Source organism: Haliotis cracherodii, unplaced genomic scaffold (genome assembly GCF_022045235.1).
Source record: "Haliotis cracherodii isolate W230 unplaced genomic scaffold, xgHalCrac1.p SCAF_10, whole genome shotgun sequence".
NCBI classification, from domain to species: domain Eukaryota; kingdom Metazoa; phylum Mollusca; class Gastropoda; order Lepetellida; family Haliotidae; genus Haliotis; species Haliotis cracherodii.
Genome location: NW_027266265.1, coordinates 58855760 through 58878351, shown reverse-complemented (window position 1 = coordinate 58878351; position 22592 = coordinate 58855760). Strand labels below are relative to the sequence as shown.

The 22592-nt window shown below is 46.0% G+C and overlaps 2 protein-coding genes across 3 annotated transcripts in view; one reads left to right on the top strand and one right to left on the bottom strand.

Moving 5' to 3' along the window:
• Window positions 1–7492: 7492 nt before the first annotated feature.
• LOC139453055 (GPI transamidase component PIG-T-like) lies at window positions 7493–18538 on the bottom strand. The gene is made up of 10 exons (XM_071234681.1): window positions 18337–18538; window positions 17068–17245; window positions 16708–16945; window positions 16351–16437; window positions 15685–15772; window positions 12831–12925; window positions 12532–12733; window positions 12024–12176; window positions 8868–9114; window positions 7493–8357 (listed from the first exon to the last, which is right to left on the bottom strand). Exons 1-10 carry the CDS (start codon window positions 18536–18538, stop codon window positions 8003–8005), a joined length of 1845 nt encoding a protein of 614 aa, XP_071090782.1. The 3' UTR covers window positions 7493–8002.
• A 169-nt stretch (window positions 18539–18707) lies between these two features.
• Window positions 18708–22592, top strand: part of LOC139454587 (protein Jumonji-like) — a 52387-nt gene continuing 48502 nt past the window's right edge. For both annotated transcript variants that reach the window (XM_071236393.1, XM_071236392.1), the window contains exons 1-4: window positions 18708–18865; window positions 19656–19782; window positions 21174–21466; window positions 21897–22042. In XM_071236393.1, the coding sequence (XP_071092494.1) occupies window positions 19681–19782; window positions 21174–21466; window positions 21897–22042 (541 nt within the window). In that variant the 5' untranslated portion in view covers window positions 18708–18865; window positions 19656–19680. The remainder of the gene's footprint in view (window positions 18866–19655; window positions 19783–21173; window positions 21467–21896; window positions 22043–22592) is intronic.

Here is a 22592-nt window from a genome sequence, read left to right as displayed (position 1 = left end):
CTGGTCAGTGTATGCTGGAAGCTGCATAGATCATAGCTGGTCACAGATAAATGAATTACAACATTGAGACTGGAAAACTGTAACCTAAGACATCAATCCCAATGTTCTTGCCATACTGGTCCTACCAAATAAACAAGCAACACGTACACCCAGATGTCTGTTGTCCCCGTAACCCACCCCTACATGACAGCAGACTCCAGTAAGAGCAGTCAGAAGAACATCCTGCAGCCATCAGAAGCAGTAACCCCCCCCCCCCCCCCCCCTTTCCATGACCACAGACTCCAGTCAGAGGAGTCAGTAGAACATCCTGCAGCCATCAGAAGCAGTAACTTCCCCCCCCCCCATGACCACAGACTCCAGTCAGAGGAGTCAGTAGAACATCCTGCAGCCATCAGAAGCAGTAACAACCCCCACCCCCCCCCAAGGACCACAGACTCCAGTCAGAGGAGTCAGTAGAACATCCTGCAGCCATCAGAAGCAGTAACCCCCCCCCCCCCCCCCCCCCCCCCCCCCCAGGACCACAGACTCCAGTCAGAGGAGTCAGTAGAACATCCTGCAGCCATCAGAAGCAGTAACACCCCCCCCCATGACCACAGACTCCAGTAAGAGCAATCAGTAGAACATCCTGCAGCCATCAGAAGCAGTAACCCCCTCCCCAATGACCACAGATTCCAGTCAGAGCAGTCAGTAGAACATCCTGCAGCCATCAGAAGCAGTAACACGTGGGCCAGCCCTGATTGTCTGTATGCCAGGTGACTGGTGAACGCTGCAGTGGAAGGCCACACCTGACTGTCTGTATGCCAGGTGACTGGTGAACAATGCAGTGGAAGGCCACACCTGATTGTCTGTATGCCAGGTGACTGGTGAACAATGCAGTGGAAGGCCACACCTGATTGTCTGTATGCCAGGTGACTGGTAAACAATGCAGTGGAAGGCCACACCTGATTGTCTGTATGCCAGGTGACTGGTGAACGCTGCAGTGAAAGACCATTTGTACAAGACCAGGGTAATCAGACTGGTTGACATAATAACAAGTGGCATCACATCTGAACAAGACTAATAATAAAATTATAATCTTCGTAACTGTCAGTTTGCAACATCTGAAGGCAATGTGAGACGATCTGACACAGATGTCACAGGTTAATCTGCTCATCCTGCCTGACAGACTAGAACTCAGCTGTCATCATTAAAGTCAGTACTTGGTATGATGGATTACTTTTGATTTCAGACTGAGAATGAATCCATTAAATGGCATGTAAAGGTCCATGATAATGGACATCAAGTCAATAATGATCATGTTATAATCTCGCATATTTTATTTAAACAAACATCACAAATAAAAAGCAGTCAATGTTCAACATCATCTTCTTTGTTCCCCCCTCGTAGACATGATGCAAAACTTCCTATCTATGACTTCTACTAACCCCTCACTGATTATAATATTCATAATTATCATCATCGTCAACACCCCCACAGCATCATGTGACAAGCATACTGTAAGCCAAACACTTGACCTTAACCTTGGCACAGCACGTCATGATGTTCTCAGTGTCACTACAGCGTTAATGTGCGCCGGTGCATCGGGGGCACGGGACAGTCGTGTAAACAGCTTCACTTCCCTGTGCACCCCCTGGGCACACCAGACACCTATCATTGTGGGTTTGAATCTTGGTTCTCCACGATTATGTTTCCAGATTTGTCAGCACCACACCCTGTGCTCGTGGATTTCACCAAAGTGATAAATGTTTGAGACCTCCCACAATAAGCTGACACGCCGTTATATAACTGAATATTGCTCAAAGCGGTGTTAAATTCAACTCACTCTCTCACAGTAGTGCATCATGCGTAATGTGTTTCTGTAGCGGAGCTCGGCAGTATCTAACACCAGCTTCACTAAGTTAAACTGCACTCCTCTCTCTCACTCGGCAGTATCTAACACCAGCTTCATTAAGTTAAACTGCACTCCTCTCTCTCACTCGGCAGTATCTAACACCAGCTTCATTAAGTTAAACTGCACTCCTCTCTCTCACTCGGCAGTATCTAACACCAGCTTCACTAAGTTAAACTGCACTCCTCTCTCTCACTCGGCAGTATCTAACACCAGCTTCATTAAGTTAAACTGCACTCCTCTCTCTCACTCGGCAGTATCTAACACCAGCTTCACTAAGTTAAACTACACTCCTCTCTCTCACTCGGCAGTATCTAACACCAGCTTCACTAAGTTAAACTACACTCCTCTCTCTCACTCGGCAGTATCTAACACCAGCTTCACTAAGTTAAACTACACTCCTCTCTCTCACTCGGCAGTATCTAACACCAGCTTCACTAAGTTAAACTACACTCCTCTCTCTCACTCGGCAGTATCTAACACCAGCTTCATTAAGTTAAACTACACTCCTCTCTCTCACTCGGCAGTATCTAACACCAGCTTCACTAAGTTAAACTACACTCCTCTCTCTCACTCGGCAGTATCTAACACCAGCTTCACTAAGTTAAACTACACTCCTCTCTCTCACTCGGCAGTATCTAACACCAGCTTCATTAAGTTAAACTACACTCCTCTCTCTCACTCGGCAGTATCTAACACCAGCTTCACTAAGTTAAACTGCACTCCTCTCTCTCACTCGGCAGTATCTAACACCAGCTTCACTAAGTTAAACTACACTCCTCTCTCTCACTCGGCAGTATCTAACACCAGCTTCATTAAGTTAAACTACACTCCTCTCTCTCACTCGGCAGTATCTAACACCAGCTTCATTAAGTTAAACTACACTCCTCTCTCTCACTCGGCAGTATCTAACACCAGCTTCATTAAGTTAAACTGCACTCCTCTCTCTCACTCGGCAGTATCTAACACCAGCTTCACTAAGTTAAACTGCACTCCTCTCTCTCACTCGGCAGTATCTAACACCAGCTTCACTAAGTTAAACTGCACTCCTCTCTCTCACTCGGCAGTATCTAACACCAGCTTCATTAAGTTAAACTACACTCCTCTCTCTCACTCGGCAGTATCTAACACCAGCTTCACTAAGTTAAACTGCACTCCTCTCTCTCACTCGGCAGTATCTAACACCAGCTTCACTAAGTTAAACTACACTCCTCTCTCTCACTCGGCAGTATCTAACACCAGCTTCACTAAGTTAAACTGCACTCCTCTCTCTCACTCGGCAGTATCTAACACCAGCTTCACTAAGTTAAACTGCACTCCTCTCTCTCACTCGGCAGTATCTAACACCAGCTTCACTAAGTTAAACTGCACTCCTCTCTCTCACTCGGCAGTATCTAACACCAGCTTCATTAAGTTAAACTGCACTCCTCTCTCTCACTCGGCAGTATCTAACACCAGCTTCATTAAGTTAAACTACACTCCTCTCTCTCACTCGGCAGTATCTAACACCAGCTTCACTAAGTTAAACTGCACTCCTCTCTCTCACTCGGCAGTATCTAACACCAGCTTCATTAAGTTAAACTACACTCCTCTCTCTCACTCGGCAGTATCTAACACCAGCTTCATTAAGTTAAACTACACTCCTCTCTCTCACTCGGCAGTATCTAACACCAGCTTCATTAAGTTAAACTGCACTCCTCTCTCTCACTCGGCAGTATCTAACACCAGCTTCACTAAGTTAAACTGCACTCCTCTCTCTCACTCGGCAGTATCTAACACCAGCTTCACTAAGTTAAACTGCACTCCTCTCTCTCACTCGGCAGTATCTAACACCAGCTTCATTAAGTTAAACTACACTCCTCTCTCTCACTCGGCAGTATCTAACACCAGCTTCACTAAGTTAAACTGCACTCCTCTCTCTCACTCGGCAGTATCTAACACCAGCTTCATTAAGTTAAACTACACTCCTCTCTCTCACTCGGCAGTATCTAACACCAGCTTCACTAAGTTAAACTGCACTCCTCTCTCTCACTCGGCAGTATCTAACACCAGCTTCACTAAGTTAAACTACACTCCTCTCTCTCACTCGGCAGTATCTAACACCAGCTTCATTAAGTTAAACTGCACTCCTCTCTCTCACTCGGCAGTATCTAACACCAGCTTCACTAAGTTAAACTACACTCCTCTCTCTCACTCGGCAGTATCTAACACCAGCTTCATTAAGTTAAACTACACTCCTCTCTCTCACTCGGCAGTATCTAACACCAGCTTCACTAAGTTAAACTGCACTCCTCTCTCTCACTCGGCAGTATCTAACACCAGCTTCATTAAGTTAAACTACACTCCTCTCTCTCACTCGGCAGTATCTAACACCAGCTTCATTAAGTTAAACTACACTCCTCTCTCTCACTCGGCAGTATCTAACACCAGCTTCACTAAGTTAAACTACACTCCTCTCTCTCACTCGGCAGTATCTAACACCAGCTTCATTAAGTTAAACTGCACTCCTCTCTCTCACTCGGCAGTATCTAACACCAGCTTCACTAAGTTAAACTACACTCCTCTCTCTCACTCGGCAGTATCTAACACCAGCTTCATTAAGTTAAACTGCACTCCTCTCTCTCACTCGGCAGTATCTAACACCAGCTTCACTAAGTTAAACTACACTCCTCTCTCTCACTCGGCAGTATCTAACACCAGCTTCATTAAGTTAAACTGCACTCCTCTCTCTCACTCGGCAGTATCTAACACCAGCTTCACTAAGTTAAACTACACTCCTCTCTCTCACTCGGCAGTATCTAACACCAGCTTCATTAAGTTAAACTACACTCCTCTCTCTCACTCGGCAGTATCTAACACCAGCTTCACTAAGTTAAACTACACTCCTCTCTCTCACTCGGCAGTATCTAACACCAGCTTCATTAAGTTAAACTACACTCCTCTCTCTCACTCGGCAGTATCTAACACCAGCTTCATTAAGTTAAACTACACTCCTCTCTCTCACTCGGCAGTATCTAACACCAGCTTCACTAAGTTAAACTACACTCCTCTCTCTCACTCGGCAGTATCTAACACCAGCTTCATTAAGTTAAACTACACTCCTCTCTCTCACTCGGCAGTATCTAACACCAGCTTCATTAAGTTAAACTACACTCCTCTCTCTCACTCGGCAGTATCTAACACCAGCTTCACTAAGTTAAACTACACTCCTCTCTCTCACTCGGCAGTATCTAACACCAGCTTCACTAAGTTAAACTGCACTCCTCTCTCTCACTCGGCAGTATCTAACACCAGCTTCATTAAGTTAAACTACACTCCTCTCTCTCACTCGGCAGTATCTAACACCAGCTTCACTAAGTTAAACTGCACTCCTCTCTCTCACTCGGCAGTATCTAACACCAGCTTCACTAAGTTAAACTACACTCCTCTCTCTCACTCGGCAGTATCTAACACCAGCTTCACTAAGTTAAACTGCACTCCTCTCTCTCACTCGGCAGTATCTAACACCAGCTTCATTAAGTTAAACTACACTCCTCTCTCTCACTCGGCAGTATCTAACACCAGCTTCATTAAGTTAAACTACACTCCTCTCTCTCACTCGGCAGTATCTAACACCAGCTTCACTAAGTTAAACTACACTCCTCTCTCTCACTCGGCAGTATCTAACACCAGCTTCACTAAGTTAAACTGCACTCCTCTCTCTCACTCGGCAGTATCTAACACCAGCTTCATTAAGTTAAACTGCACTCCTCTCTCTCACTCGGCAGTATCTAACACCAGCTTCATTAAGTTAAACTACACTCCTCTCTCTCACTCGGCAGTATCTAACACCAGCTTCATTAAGTTAAACTACACTCCTCTCTCTCACTCGGCAGTATCTAACACCAGCTTCATTAAGTTAAACTGCACTCCTCTCTCTCACTCGGCAGTATCTAACACCAGCTTCATTAAGTTAAACTGCACTCCTCTCTCTCACTCGGCAGTATCTAACACCAGCTTCATTAAGTTAAACTACACTCCTCTCTCTCACTCGGCAGTATCTAACACCAGCTTCATTAAGTTAAACTGCACTCCTCTCTCTCACTCGGCAGTATCTAACACCAGCTTCATTAAGTTAAACTACACTCCTCTCTCTCACTCGGCAGTATCTAACACCAGCTTCATTAAGTTAAACTGCACTCCTCTCTCTCACTCGGCAGTATCTAACACCAGCTTCATTAAGTTAAACTACACTCCTCTCTCTCACTCGGCAGTATCTAACACCAGCTTCATTAAGTTAAACTACACTCCTCTCTCTCACTCGGCAGTATCTAACACCAGCTTCATTAAGTTAAACTGCACTCCTCTCTCTCACTCGGCAGTATCTAACACCAGCTTCACTAAGTTAAACTGCACTCCTCTCTCTCACTCGGCAGTATCTAACACCAGCTTCACTAAGTTAAACTACACTCCTCTCTCTCACTCGGCAGTATCTAACACCAGCTTCACTAAGTTAAACTACACTCCTCTCTCTCACTCGGCAGTATCTAACACCAGCTTCATTAAGTTAAACTACACTCCTCTCTCTCACTCGGCAGTATCTAACACCAGCTTCACTAAGTTAAACTACACTCCTCTCTCTCACTCGGCAGTATCTAACACCAGCTTCACTAAGTTAAACTACACTCCTCTCTCTCACTCGGCAGTATCTAACACCAGCTTCACTAAGTTAAACTACACTCCTCTCTCTCACTCGGCAGTATCTAACACCAGCTTCACTAAGTTAAACTGCACTCCTCTCTCTCACTCGGCAGTATCTAACACCAGCTTCATTAAGTTAAACTACACTCCTCTCTCTCACTCGGCAGTATCTAACACCAGCTTCACTAAGTTAAACTACACTCCTCTCTCTCACTCGGCAGTATCTAACACCAGCTTCACTAAGTTAAACTGCACTCCTCTCTCTCACTCGGCAGTATCTAACACCAGCTTCACTAAGTTAAACTGCACTCCTCTCTCTCACTCGGCAGTATCTAACACCAGCTTCACTAAGTTAAACTGCACTCCTCTCTCTCACTCGGCAGTATCTAACACCAGCTTCACTAAGTTAAACTGCACTCCTCTCTCTCACTCGGCAGTATCTAACACCAGCTTCATTAAGTTAAACTACACTCCTCTCTCTCACTCGGCAGTATCTAACACCAGCTTCACTAAGTTAAACTGCACTCCTCTCTCTCACTCGGCAGTATCTAACACCAGCTTCACTAAGTTAAACTACACTCCTCTCTCTCACTCGGCAGTATCTAACACCAGCTTCACTAAGTTAAACTGCACTCCTCTCTCTCACTCGGCAGTATCTAACACCAGCTTCATTAAGTTAAACTACACTCCTCTCTCTCACTCGGCAGTATCTAACACCAGCTTCATTAAGTTAAACTACACTCCTCTCTCTCACTCGGCAGTATCTAACACCAGCTTCACTAAGTTAAACTACACTCCTCTCTCTCACTCGGCAGTATCTAACACCAGCTTCACTAAGTTAAACTGCACTCCTCTCTCTCACTCGGCAGTATCTAACACCAGCTTCATTAAGTTAAACTACACTCCTCTCTCTCACTCGGCAGTATCTAACACCAGCTTCATTAAGTTAAACTACACTCCTCTCTCTCACTCAGTAGGAAACATCATGTGTAAATCTGGACCACACAACTGACATTCTACGTAGGGGAAGGATGCAACAAACTTACACACACTGAATGTGTGGGTGACTGACTGAATGTGTGAGTGGGTGTGTGAATGTGTGGGTAAGTGACTGAATGTGTGGGTGAGTGACTGAATGTGTGGGTGAGTGACTGAATGTGTGGGTGGGTGTGAGGAATGTGTGGATCAGTCACTCACCCACACATTCAGTCACTTACCCACACATTCACACACCCACTCACACATTCAGTCAGTCACCCACACATTCTGTCAGTCATCCACCCACCCACACATTCACACACCCACTCACACATTCAGTCAGTCACCCACACATTCAGTCAGTCACCCACACATTCATACACCCACCCACCCATTCAGTCAGTCAGTCACCCAAACATTCACACACACACCCACACATTCACCAGATATCACAGACTAATCCTTCCCAGCATCCTTCCTCTTCCTCGTGGTACTACTTTCATTATTGTCTCTATTTTTCACTTCTTCTCCACTCTTCTCCTCAGACTCTTCCTCCGCTTTCTCCTCTGCTTTCTTCTCTCCCTTCCTGAAAAATGCCTTGACCTTGGCCAGGAGGCCCTTCTTCTTGCTGGGGTCAGAGACGATGAAGCGCCTGGTGGTGAGGTTGTGGATGGAGCCGAACGCGATGGCGACGACGGTGCAGGCTAGACATATGACGTTGTAGGGCATGCTGAAATCCGGGGTTGGGAGTGACACCAGCAGTGACTCTGTGTGTATTCTCAGGAAGAACTGGTCTGATTCATCCTTCATGCTGAAAATATCAACCAGCTTCATCAAAACTAGACATGGAAAACTTGCCCGACTGTGACAGTTTACTTTCTTTACAAGAGTTACTCTGTTAGACTACACATCCATCCTGAGAATATCAACCAGCTTTGTGCAAACATAGCCATTGCAAAATAACATCATCCGGTGAGCGGTAACACTTATCTCCCTTTGCAGAAGATACAGTTCCAGATGATAGGTAGCACCATGATAGAGACGAGTTATCTCACCCTGCTTCAGATGAGTTATCTCACCCTGATAGAGATGAGACAGAGTTATCTCACCCTGACAGAGATGAGACTGAGTTTTCTCACCCTGTTAGAGATGAGTTATCTCACCCTGCTAGAGATGAGTTATCGCACCCTGCTAGAGATGAGACTGATTTATCTCACCCTGCTAGACATGAGACTGAATTATCTCACCCTAATAGAGATGAGTTATCTCACCCTGCTAGAGATGATTTTTCTCACCCTGCTAGAGATGAGAGTTATCTCACCTTGTTCCAAAGACAGATGATTCCTGGCCGGGGGAGGTATAGTTGCTGGCGTCAGTGAGCACCGTGGAGATGATGGCGGAGTTGATGGGGAAACCATGGTTAGCATCTGGGGGGTATTCTGTCCACTTGAGAAATGCTCGCTCAAACTCATAGCTTATTGTTGTCACCGAGTTCGCTCGGAGCCGGAACACAATCTCAAACTGGTAAGATCTACTTCGGTCTTTGCCGGGAATGTAGTGGATTTTGACTGAAGAAAAAACAACAACCTTACACTTCATTAATCAGGTCATGAATATGGTTGTACATATCATTTCATAACACTGAAGCACATAAACCTGGTGGCGGATGATTGTGGTGGTTGTGGGGGGGTGATGGTAGTGAGGGGTGATGGTGATGGTGGTTGTGGTGGGTGTGTGATGGTGATGATGATGATGATGGTGGTGGTAGTGGGGGGTGATGGTAGTGAGGAGTGATGGTGATGGGGGGTGATGGTGGTTGTGGTGGGTTTGTGGTGGTGGTGGGGGGGGGGTGATGGTGGTGGGTGATGGTGGTTGTGGGGGGTGATGGTGGTGGGGGTGGTGGTGTGTGTGTGTGGTGGTGGTGGTGGTGGTTATGGTTGTGGGGGGTGATGGTGGTGGGGGTGATGATGGTTGTGGTTGTGGGGGGTGATGGTGGTGGGGGTGATGATGGTTGTGGTTGTGGGGGGTGATGGTGGTTGTGGTGGGTGTGTGATGGTGATGATGATGATGGTGGTGGTTGTGAGGGTGATGGTAGTGAGGAGTGATGGTGATGGTGGTGGTTGTGAGGGTGATGGTAGTGAGGAGTGATGGTGATGGGGGGTGATGGTGGTGGGGGGTGATGATGGTGATGATGGTTGTGGTTGTGGGGGAGTGATGGTGGTTGTGGTGGGTGTGTGGTGGTGATGATGATGATGGTGGTGGTTGTGGGGGGTGATGGTAGTGAGGAGTGATGGTGATGGGGGGAGATGGTGGTGGGGGGTGATGATGGTGATGATGGTTGTGGTTGTGGGGGGTGATGGTGGTTGTGGTGGGTGTGTGGTGTTGGTGATGATGGTTGTGGTTGTGGGGGGTGATGGTGGTTGTGGTGGGTGTGTGGTGTTGCTGATGATGGTTGTGGTTGTGGGGGGTGATGGTGGTTGTGGTGGGGGGTGATGATGGTGATGATGGTTGTGGTTGTGGGGGAGTGATGGTGGTTGTGGTGGGTGGGTGGTGGTGATGATGATGATTGTGGTGGTTGTGGGGGGGGGTGATGGTAGTGAGGAGTGATGGTGATGGTGGTTGTGGTGGGTGTGTGGTGGTGATGATGATGATGGTGGTGGTTGTGGGGGGTGATGGTAGTGAGGAGTGATGGTGATGGGGGGAGATGGTGGTGGGGGGTGATGATGGTGATGATGGTTGTGGTTGTGGGGGGGTGATGGTGGTTGTGGTGGGTGTGTGGTGTTGGTGATGATGGTTGTGGTTGTGGGGGGGGGGGGGGGGGTGATGGTGGTTGTGGTTGTGGTTGTGGGGGGGGTGATGGTGGTTGTGGTGGGTGTGTGGTGTTGGTGATGATGGTTGTGGTTGTGGGGGGGGTGATGGTGGTTGTGGTTGTGGTTGTGGGGGGTGATGGTGGTTGTGGTGGGTGTGTGGTGTTGGTGATGATGGTTGTGGTTGTGGTTGTGGGGGGGTGATGGTGGTTGTGGTGGGTGTGTGGTGTTGGTGATGATGGTTGTGGTTGGGTGATGGTGGTTTCGGTGGGTGTGTGGTGTTGGTGATGATGGTTGTGGTTGTGGGGGGGGTGATGGTGGTTGTGGTAGGTGTGTGGTGTTGGTGATGATGGTTGTGGTTGTGGGGGGGTGATGGTGGTTGTGGTGGGTGTGTGGTGTTGGTGATGATGGTTGTGGTTGGGTGATGGTGGTTGTGGTGGGTGTGTGGTGTTGGTGATGATGGTTGTGGTTGTGGGGGGGTGATGGTGGTTGTGGTAGGTGTGTGGTGTTGGTGATGATGGTTGTGGTATTGGGGGTGATGGTGGTTGTGATGGGTGTGTGGTGTTGGTGATGATGGTTGTGGTTGTGGGGGGTGATGGTGGTTGTGGTGGGTGTGTGGTATTGGTGATGATGGATGCGGTTGTGGTTGTGGGGGATGATGGTTGTGGGGGGTGATGGTGGTTGTGGTGGGTGTGTGGTATTGGTGATGATGGATGCGGTTGTGGTTGTGGGGGATGATGGTGGTGGTGGGTGTGTGGTGTTGGTGATGATGGTTGTGGTTGTGGGAGGGTGATGGTGGTTGTGGTGGGTGTGTGGTGTTGGTGATGATGGTTGTGGTTGGGTGATGGTGGTTGTGGTGGGTGTGTGGTGTTGGTGATGATGGTTGTGGTTGTGGGAGGGTGATGGTGGTTGTGGTGGGTGTGTGGTGTTGGTGATGATGGTTGTGGTTGGGTGATGGTGGTTGTGGTGGGTGTGTGGTGTTGGTGATGATGGTTGTGGTTGTGGGGGGGTGATGGTGGTTGTGGTGGGTGTGTGGTGTTGGTGATGATGGTTGTGGGGGCGTGATGGTGGTTGTGGTGGGTGTGTGGTGTTGGTGATGATGGTTGTGGGGGGGTGATGGTGGTTGTGGTAGGTGTGTGGTGTTGGTGATGATGGTTGTGGTTGTGGGGGGTGATGGTGGTTGTGATGGGTGTGTGGTGTTGGTGATGATGGTTGTGGTTGTGGGGGGTGATGGTGGTTGTGGTGGGTGTGTGGTGTTGGTGATGATGGTTGTGGGGGGGTGATGGTGGTTGTGGTGGGTGTGTGGTATTGGTGATGATGGATGCGGTTGTGGTTGTGGGGGATGATGGTGGTGGTGGGTGTGGTGGGTGTGTGATGGTGGTGGTGGGGGTGGTGGGTGGTGGTGATGATGGTTGTGGGGGGTGATGGTGGTGGTTGTGAGGGGTGATGGTGGTGGGGTGATGGTGGTGGTGGTGATGATGGTGATGGTGGTGGTGATGATGATGGTGATGGTGGTGGTGATGATGGTGGTGGTTGTGGGGGGTGATGGTGGTGGTTGTGAGGGGTGATGGTGGTGGGGTGATGGTGGTGGTGGTGGTGATGATGGTGATGGTGGTGGTGATGATGGTGGTGGTTGTGGGGGGTGATGGTGGTGGGGTGGGGCTACTCACAGGGTCGGATGGTGGTGCCATTGTTGTTGATGGTGAGTGACTTGTAGAAGACTCGCATGAACCACGGCAAGGTATCCATGTAGATCACCGTCAAGTTGGACGACAGCGTGTTGTGGACTTCACACATCACACCTCCTCTCTCGAGGCCATAACCTGTCGACAGAGACAGTAGATGCTGACACAATGATATCACAGTATCTACATACATGCACTACTGAGTGGCTGATACTGTGGGTGGTTCTGTGTGTCTGTGAGAGAGGTGGTTGTGTGTCTGTGAGAGAGGTGGTTGTGTGTCTGTGAGAGAGGTGGTTGTGTGTCTATGAGAGAGATGGTTGTGTGGCAGTGAGAGAGGTGGTTGTGTGTCTGTGAGAGAGGTGGTTGTGTGTCTGTGAGAGATGTGGTTGTGTGTCTGAGAGATAGGTGGTTGTGTGTCTTTGAGAGAGGTGGTTGTGTGTCTGTGAGAGGTGGTTGTCTCTGTGAAGGAGGTGGTAGAGTGTCTGATACTGACCTGTGATGTATCGCTGAGTAAACAATGGGGGAGGCTGAATGTCGAAGAAGGTGAGTGCTCTATCAAATCTAGCTGCAATGTTGAGGATCTTCCCACTGGAGGTAGCTTCACCAACATCATACACTGCGTACATCCTCGAATCTCCGCCACGAACAAACGTCTCTCGACGGGTCGGCTCCGGTGTCAGCTTGAACTTCTTTGCCTGCAACAAAAAACATGGTTACCATGGTTTCCAGAGTCAGGAATCCTGATGACAACTTACAACAGAACAAAGTGACCTCGTGGTGTGTGCAACTTACGTCCTGGTCCGAGACATCCACGTACACGGCACTGATGCTGGACAGCGGACACTGAGTGGACAGGGAGTGGCCAAACACGCTCTTCAAGGACCAATCTAAACACAAAGTACAACAAGTCAGTACTTGGCATGATTATAAGTTATAATGATGTTGGTGATGAATGATGTTGTGATGAATGATGTTGTGATGAATGATGCTGGTGATGAATGATGCTGGTGATGAATGATGTTGTGATCAATGGTGCTTGTGATGAATGATGTTGAGATGAAAGGATGTTGTGTTGAATGATACTGATGATGAATGATGTTGTGATGAATGATGTTGGTAAAGAATGATGTTGTGATGAATGATGTGATGAATGATGCTGGTGATGAATGATGTTGTGATGAATGATGATGTGATGAATGATGTGAAGAATGATGTGATGAGAGATGTGATGAATGATGATGTGATGAATGATGCTGGTGATGAATGATGTTGTGATCAATGGTGCTGGTGATGAATGATGTTGAGATGAAAAGGTGTTGTGTTGAATGATGCTGATGATGAATGATGTTGGTAAAGAATGATGTGATGAATGATGTGATGAATGATGCTGGTGATGAATGATGATGTGATGAATGATGTGATGAATGATGATGTGATGAATGATGTGATGAGAGATCACGCTCTTCAAGGACCAATCTAAACACAAAGTACAACAAGTCAGTACTTGGCATGATTATAAGTTATAATGATGTTGGTGATGAATGATGTTGTGATGAATGATGCTGGTGATGAATGATGCTGGTGATGAATGATGTTGTGATGAATGATGCTGGTGATGAATGATGTTGTGATCAATGGTGCTGGTGATGAATGATGTTGAGATGAAAGGGTGTTGTGTTGAATGATGCTGATGATGAATGATGTTGTGATGAATGATGTTGGTGATGAATGATGTTGTGATGAATGATGTTGTGATGAATGATGTTGGTGATGAATGAAGTTGTGATGAATGATGTTGTGATGTTGGTAAAGAATGATGTTGTGATGAATGATGTGATGAATGGTGCTAGTGATGAATGATGTTGTGATGAATGATGTTGGTAAAGAATGATGTTGTGATGAATGATGTGATGAATGATGCTGGTGATGAATGATGTTGGGATGAATGATGTTGGGATGAATGATCGGATGAATGATGAGATGAATGATGCTGGTGATGAATGATGTTGCGATGAATATTGTTGATAATGAATGATGTGATGAATGATGCCGGTGATGAGAGCCATGTAACCTTAAATTGTACGTTGTTCACAGACTCAGATGGCCTGACACTCTACTTACTGGGACAGCCTGACACTCTACTTACTGGGACAGCCTGATACTGTACTTACTGGGATAGCCTGATGCTGTACTTACTGGGATAGCCTGATGCTGTACTTACTGGGATAGCCTGATACTGTACTTACTGGGATAGCCTGATACTGTACTTACTGAGACAGCCTGATGCTCTACTTACTGGGATAGCCTGATACTGTACTTACTGGGATAGCCTGACACTCTACTTACTGGGACAGCCTGACACTGTACTTACTGGGACAGCCTGACACTCTACTTACTGGGATAGCCTGATACTGTACTTACTGGGATAGCCTGATACTGTACTTACTGGGATAGCCTGATACTGTACTTACTGGGATAGCCTGATACTGTACTTACTGGGATAGCCTGATACTCTACTTACTGGGATAGCCTGATACTGTACTTACTGGGATAGCCTGATACTGTACTTACTGGGATAGCCTGACATCCTACTTACTGGGATAGCCTGATACTGTACTTACTGGGATAGCCTGATACTCTACTTACTGGGATAGCCTGATACTGTACTTACTGGGATAGCCTGATACTGTACTTACTGGGATAGCCTGATGCTCTACTTACTGGGATAGCCTGACATCCTACTTACTGGGATAGCCTGACCCTCTACTTACTGCGACAGTCTGACACTCTACTTACTGGGATAGCCTGACACTCTACTTACTGGAATAGCCTGACACTCTACTTACTGGGATAGCCTGACACTCTACTTACTGGAATAGCCTGACACCCTACTTATTGGGATAGCCTGACACTCTACTTACTGGAATAGCCTGACACCATACTTATTGGGATAGCCTGACACTCTACTTACTGGGATAGCCTGACGCTCTACTTACTGGAATAGCCTGACACCCTACTTACTGGGATAGCCTGACACTCTACTTACTGGAATAGCCTGACACCCTACTTACTGGGATAGCCTGACACTCTACTTACTGGGACAGCCTGATACTGTACTTACTGGAATAGCCTGACACTCTACTTACTGGGATAGCCTGACGCTCTACTTACTGGGATAGCCTGACATCCTACTTACTGGGATAGCCTGACACTCTACTTACTGGGATAGCCTGACACTCTACTTACTGGAATAGCCTGACACTCTACTTACTGGGATAGCCTGACACTCTACTTACTGGAATAGCCTGACACTCTACTTACTGGGATAGCCTGACACTCTACTTACTGGAATAGCCTGACACCCTACTTATTGGGATAGCCTGACACTCTACTTACTGGAATAGCCTGACACCCTACTTATTGGGATAGCCTGACACTCTACTTACTGGGATAGCCTGACGCTCTACTTACTGGAATAGCCTGACACCCTACTTACTGGGATAGCCTGACACTCTACTTACTGGGACAGCCTGATACTGTACTTACTGGAATAGCCTGACACTCTACTTACTGGGATAGCCTGACGCTCTACTTACTGGGATAGCCTGACGCTCTACTTACTGGGATAGCCTGACATTCTACTTACTGGGATAGCCTGCGTTGATGACCGTTGTGTCCACCACCAGGGAGAGGCTGAGGCTGAGCTCTATAGCTTGTTGCCTGCACCCAGGATCCTGTCAAGTAAACATACCGTTGTCACAACAATACACTCATCACATCTCAGGAAAAGGCCAAATATAAATCCTCACCAACATTATTCTTTTATTACACACAAATCTATTGATGAGAGATGCTTACAACAACAGCAGATTAAGGCTGTGACTGCTGTGTCAAACTGAGGCTGATGTGAGTGTGTTGATGGGATAAGGATGTGTGAATTACTTTTCTAAAATGATAACATGATTTTTATTGAAAGATTTCAATATCTTATGGCATGTGTTACTAAATGTCAAATTGGTTATATGCTTTAGGAGGGCCCAACAACTGTCTTGTCAGCAATGTAGGTGATCATGAAGCTTCTATAATTAGTAACAAAGATATCATAGGGCTGATCCTGTTCTTAGATATAAACATATGAGCGTCACATGACATTGATAGCTTTGAGGAACAAGAGGGTTTTCATGAGTAAATCCTTCCCACCAACCCTCTCCCCTCTCATTTAGTTAGGAACTTTCTGAGCACCTAACGTGTTACTTAAGAAGCAGAGTATGAGGTTCTGATGTTGCTGAAACGTTTTCAGAGAACAGCTGACCTGGCAGACGGGCCGGATGTGCGTGGCCAGTGAATGGTAGGAGGCATCGTACAGCTTCACGGCCTTGAAGAGAGTTGCAAGCCCCACCTGGTGGTAGACAGACACAGGACATGTAGCAACAAGGAAAAAAACAAAAATCGTTGCACATTTTGTCAGTTGAACAAAAAATTTCAAAACCATAATTACTCACACTGTTTCGTTGTTGCCCATGAAAGAGTCTGCGAAGGTTCTTAAAACAATCTCCCTGTCAGAACTACCATTGCACCAATGATTTTGTTTTGGAACTGACAGAGTGAAGATATTGACGTGGAAGTTATGTTGAGGGTCATGTGACAGGTCATGTGACAGGAATCCTACCTTTGTATTACAGGGGAGAAGCTTCTTCCATGGGGTGAGATTCTCAGTACACACAATCTCACTGGGGAGGGCGCCGTAACGGACAAACTTGGTGCTGTAGGTGTAGCCCTCGGTGGCCACACCTCGCGGACGGAAACTCCATCTTGGGGCAACGGTTGATTTTCCATCCAGGAAATTAAGTGAGGTACAGAACAGTCCTGACACAGCATTGACGAGCTCCGCCCACGTCTGGTCCACACTGGGAACAGAACATACAGGAGTCATACATGCTGTATTTAGAACCAATAAGTGTGGACAAGGTATGACACTAGAGGACTAGTGTTTTTTGGCCAAAGATAGAAAACCCCACAAAAATCATACTTTTTCACAGTTGGTTTGAACCAAACCCAGAACTCGGCTCCAGGTGGGGCATCTTCCACTGGGTACCCCCATTTCTCATGGCGCCAGAGGCCCTGGGTCTGAGACAGGTGTAGCTCCTGTACGCCATACGTTGAAACAACGTCGCCTAAAGACTTAGGGAACAGCCGATAGTGATGAACTGGAAGAAAATACAAAAACTGAATAAGATGATTAATTACTTATCACTATTTAACTTTCCTGTGATTGTTATTGCTGACACATACACACCAATAAGGTCAGTGCAAAGTGGTTACTTGATTATCCTGGTGATGATATGTTACCAAGGTTACAGATACCAAGACCAAGATGCCAAATTATAAAAAAAATAGCACAAATCAGTTATTTACAGTTCATGAATCTATAAAAGGGGATCAAACTCACTTGCAAGCTTGAAGCCAATCAAGTTAATCTAGTCTGCCAAAACTTGACCACCGGACCATGGGCGCTACACAAATTACTATTGCTTGTCTACCAAGTGACCAGCAACTGAATGTTTACCATTGTCATGTGTTTATGGGCATATGCAGAAGCCTTTTATTCAAAGAAACTCGAACCTTGATAAAAATTGTCTTTTTTTCCCTCAAATTAAAATGGACTCATTCATTAAAAGAGATAGCTAACCCAAAACTAACCCGAAGGATCACAAAGGGGTGTTTGGTTGAAAAGAGGTGTCCAACCTCAATTAATGAAGCAATGCTTGATTGAAAAGGGGATCCAAAGACTAAGGATAGAGTAAATTTCAGCAGTAGAAACAAACCAAATATTGGGCAGTTTGGCAAGGACTACAGGACTAGAGCCAATTGCTAACACTGGAGATGGGGGCGACCTACCCTAACCAACCCAAATGATGGAAGAGGCATCGAGATTAGGGAACTAAGAGCTACAGCAGGCAGCCTGAGCCAATAAGCATGATAGGATACACCAAGTAAACTGCAATTTTGCCCATAAAAGAGTTAATGCACTGATGCAAAATGCTATTTGAATTAGCAATTCTAAAACAAGTATCCCTGAACACGGATGATCAATTATTGATTCTTGAGCTGTGAATTCAAGCGTATACACTGAAACATACAAAAAGACATCTCCACTGACAACAAAGGCATAAACAGTTCATCATATTTTGTTGTTGTCCAAGAGACCAGAGTTAAGTTTTCTTTGAATACCATAGTACAACCCGAGAGAAACGGTCATTTCCGCATCAAACACACGAAATTAGGATACACGACGTACATGTTTCGCGGTCTTGAATAGACGCGTTCCAAATTGTGGTGAACTGGAAATGGAAATATGTATGGCCGCTGTCTAGAGGCTTTATGAACAACTCTTCTTTGAAAGTGTCACTAGCTGATGCTGATCCATACGAAACAAAAGAAAAGATCACAAATACAATCGCTAGCAACCGCATTTCGGCTTCCTCTATGGTGGCCGCCATTGATAAGTTTCGCAGAAAATGAAATAGGTCAACATAAAATCAACACTATAAAATCAGTCGTACCATTCACAATAATAATAAGCGTTTATTTTCATCAGATTAATTTATTGAATTCAGTGAGAGTTGACTTCGATTTCTTTTATTATCGAGTCAACACACGTGCAGCAAACCGGTAAAACAAAGCATCACACTGTTTGGGACCTTGATCTTCTTTAGGGCCACAAGCAAGTTGCTGATATCTCTCCTGCGTCATCTCGACTTGGTGTTTCAGTCTTTCATTAAACAGTACTCATGTTTTGAATGCGTCTTTGCAACTGATTTTATCGGGTAAGCAGGACAGCATGTTTAAAAACTGTTAGCATCCACGTTATGTGTGATGATTGTAACTGTCAACCTCAGTGGAGAGAAACACGACCTGTGCCCTTCTTGCAGGTCCAGTCGCTTGTTTGCGGATGCACATTAAATGACACTAATTCAAACAGGTTTCAAGGAACAATGTTATGTAATTTATCACAACTGTCATCAAATGGCTTCATCTGGTTTTGGTGGTGGTGTTCACCTAAAGGCACATTGTATTTTTAACCCCAAGGCTCCACTGCCTTCTCAACCCAAGCCTGCACCCCTTGCTGTGGTAACCATAGCCTGGTACTGCCCCCTATATATACGTTTGATTTTGAGATGCCACGACATGGAGCGACGGGCTGTCCCGTAGTGTTTTAACTCGACATGCTTCAGCAAAGTGATCTAACGACAAATGCAACATGACTCACTCACGGAGACACTTGCCATCAATACAAGTACTTATATATTAGATTGTGCAACATTACATTTACTTATCGAGTTGGAAACCTAACTGGTAATGATTTTGTATCTGCCAATGTGCTCAGTGATGCAGTTTTCTTAGGATTCATGTATATCATGGCAGGGTTATTAGTGTGGTATGTTCCAAATCGGAAATCTGTTAGAAAAAACGCTGTGCTAACATTATTAAACTTGTCCAGGGAAAGTTTAGGAATAGCAAGAATATGAACTAAAAGTATTTTGATAATATTGAATCATTCCTAGCAGTTCCACTTCTCACATGTTTTGCATGTTTATAGGCAAGTTGTTGTTTCAGGTGGACCTGGGGACCCCTTGTTGCCATGGGGAAATACAGCAATGTGCCGATGACACGGAGAAGCCATTCTGTCGGAGGAATCAACCTCGCTCGACGACCAAAGAGAAATGTGTCAATAAAAACCTATGTGAGTTGTGTGGTGGTTTGGATGTGTGATTCCATGAGTTGCGCAGTGATGTTTGGATGTGTGATTCAGTGTGTCGTGTGGTGATGTTTGGATGTCTCATTCTGTGAGTTGCATAGTGATGTTTGGATCTGTGATTCTCTGAGTTGTGTAGTGATGTTTGGATGTGTGATTCTGTGAGTTGCATAGTGATGTTTGGATGTGTGATTCTGTGAGTTGCATAGTAATATTTGGATCTGTGATTCTCTGAGTTGTGTAGTGATGTTTGGATGGGTGATTCTGTGAGTTGCATAGTGATGTTTGGATTTGTGATTCTCTGAGTTGTGTAGTGATGTTTGGATGTGTGATTCTGTGAGTTGCATAGTAATGTTTGGATCTGTGATTCTCTGAGTTGCATAGTGATGTTTGGATTTGTGATTCTGTGAGTTGTGTAGTGATGTTTGGATTTGTGATTCTCTGAGTTGTGTAGTGATGTTTGGATCTGTGATTCTGTGAGTTGCATAGTGATGTTTGGATCTGTGATTCTGTGAGTTGCATAGTGATGTTTGGATCTGTGATTCTGTGAGTTGCATAGTGATGTTTGGATCTGTGATTTTCTGAGTTGGAATGCCTCCATGGTCTAATGGAAGAGCCACTGCCATTGGGGTTCGATTCCCCGCAATCTCATTAAAATCAGATCTTAGTTCTCGCTACCGCTAAACAAAGATCTGAGGACACCCTATTACAGGTCATGTTAGACAGACCTTGTGCGAACTTTGACCGACCAGTGGAATGATTGACGAGATGTCGACATTAGCCAATCAGAATGCAGCTTTCTTGTACTTTACGGCACTAATTTCAAATTGGCAAATACACTTCGAAATATATTTTGACAAATTCTTGATTAAAAATTTGAAACCTGGAATGGCTAATAGATGGTCTAGATTGGATGGATTCAGTTGTTAAGCCCATAACTATCGTTTGGAATAACCCATGTTAAAGTTTTTGAGGTTGCATGATTAGAAATCACATTCCGACTGTCACTTTCATGATCTGGTAACCTAGTTCTGATTGGTCGGATGAAAGGTCGTTCTGACGTGACCCCTAATGGGATGTCCTCAGATCTTTGTTTAGCGGAAGAGATAACTAAGATCTGATTTTAATGAGATTGTCATACCAAAAGACATTTAAAAGATGGTACTTGTTGTTACCCTACCTGGTACTGGGCATTCAGGGGATAAAACAAGGACTGGTCAGCTCGGAGTCAGTATACTGTGTCTGATTGGGGTATTCATGTTAAGCTGCGGCATGCTAACTCAGTGGGCTAGCACTATAAAATCAGCATATGTCCGTACTTGTACAAGCAGTTGTGAGGAGTAGGTTGTGTGTGACTCATTCATTTTCTTCTGTTGTAGGATGACACGGTGGGATTATCGCGCACGGAGGAACGCGAGCTTAAGAAAGCACTGTATGCTTCACTGCAGGAGTGTAAACGATTGGCTCGCTACCAGCTGGATGCTGACGAACAGCATGTGCCACAACCAGTCCCTCGCCAAACTCGACCAATCAGAAGCCGATCCTGGCCATACACGCCGTCTGTGTGCAGCACGGCCACACCCAGCACGTGTGTCAGTGTTGACGAGAGCAGTCAGGACTCAGTCAAGTCTTCTGTCAGCTCCGTGGTGGAACAGAAGACTAGACAGGAGAGGTCAGTGTGCAGGCCAGGCAGAGTTGCGTCCCTTGGGCATGCCAGGAACCTGTGATCATGGGTTGGAATCCCTGTTCTCCCTGATTATGTTTTTGGGTTCATCGACCATACCCGTTTTTCAAAAGTGATAAATGTCTGAAACCTACGTCACTCTAGGTTTTCCCCCCATATCAAGCTCACATGCTGTGATATCACTTGAATATTGTTCAAAGCAGCGTTAAACCAAACTCACTCACTCTTACATATTTTTATAAATCTGGCATTGTTTATACAAATAAAGGGAAGGTCTTGACGTTTTGTTGCTGCACATAGAAATGAATCCGGGGACCTAACTCTTTGTGTTTTAACATCTCGGTTATGACATAGACACCTTGTGTTTTGTGAATATGTGATGAGTATCAGCCAGATCATGCTTGTTTAATTCTTTCAGGAAGATCCATGCACAGCGCAAGTTTGCCCAGGGGTCACTTCCTCCGACCCCAAGTACCACTCCAGTGAAGGTCAAGGCCTCTCCCATCAAACTTCTGCCGAGACGAGCCAAGACTGAGGACTTCCTGACGTTCCTCTGTCTGCGAGGTATGTTGTGTCTGGTGGTGTTTGTCTCTACCTCACGGAATCTTACATCTTCCTGGCTCAGCTGTAAACAGAAATAATAGCTCTGCTGTTTCTGTCATTGCTTTGCTAACTCATCACTGTGGATTCTTAGGACTGTGTAGCTTGTTGGACTAGGTGACTCACTGGACCGGATGGCCATTGACTGGGACCACTGTGTAGCTTGTTGGACGACGTGACTGGCTGGACCGGATGGCCATTGACTGGGACCACTGTGTAGCTTGTTGTAACAGGTGACTCACTGGATCGGATGGCCATTGACTGGAACCACTGTGTAGCTTGTTGGACTAGGTGACTCATGGATCGGATGGCCATTGACTGGGACCACTGTGTAGCTTGTTGTAACAGGTGACTGGCTGGACCGGATGGCCATTGACTGGAACCACTGTGTAGCTTGTTGTAACAGGTGACTCACTGGATCGGATGTCCATTGACTGGGACCACTGTGTAGCTTGTAACAGGTGACTGGCTGGACCGGATGGCCATTGACTGGGACCACTGTGTAGCTTGTTGT

Excerpts from the sequence above, each read along its gene's own strand:
- LOC139453055 (XM_071234681.1), bottom strand. The coding sequence starts at position 18,538 with ATGGCGGCCACCATAGAGGAAGCCGAAATGCGGTTGCTAGCGATTGTA. Across the intron at positions 17,246-18,336 it reads TATTCAAGACCGCGAAACAT|TTCATCACTATCGGCTGTTC; the intron begins GTACGTCGTGTA and ends ATTTTCTTCCAG. Across the intron at positions 12,926-15,684 it reads CATCAACGCAGGCTATCCCA|ATTGGTCCTTGAAGAGCGTG; the intron begins GTAAGTAGAATG and ends CTTTGTGTTTAG.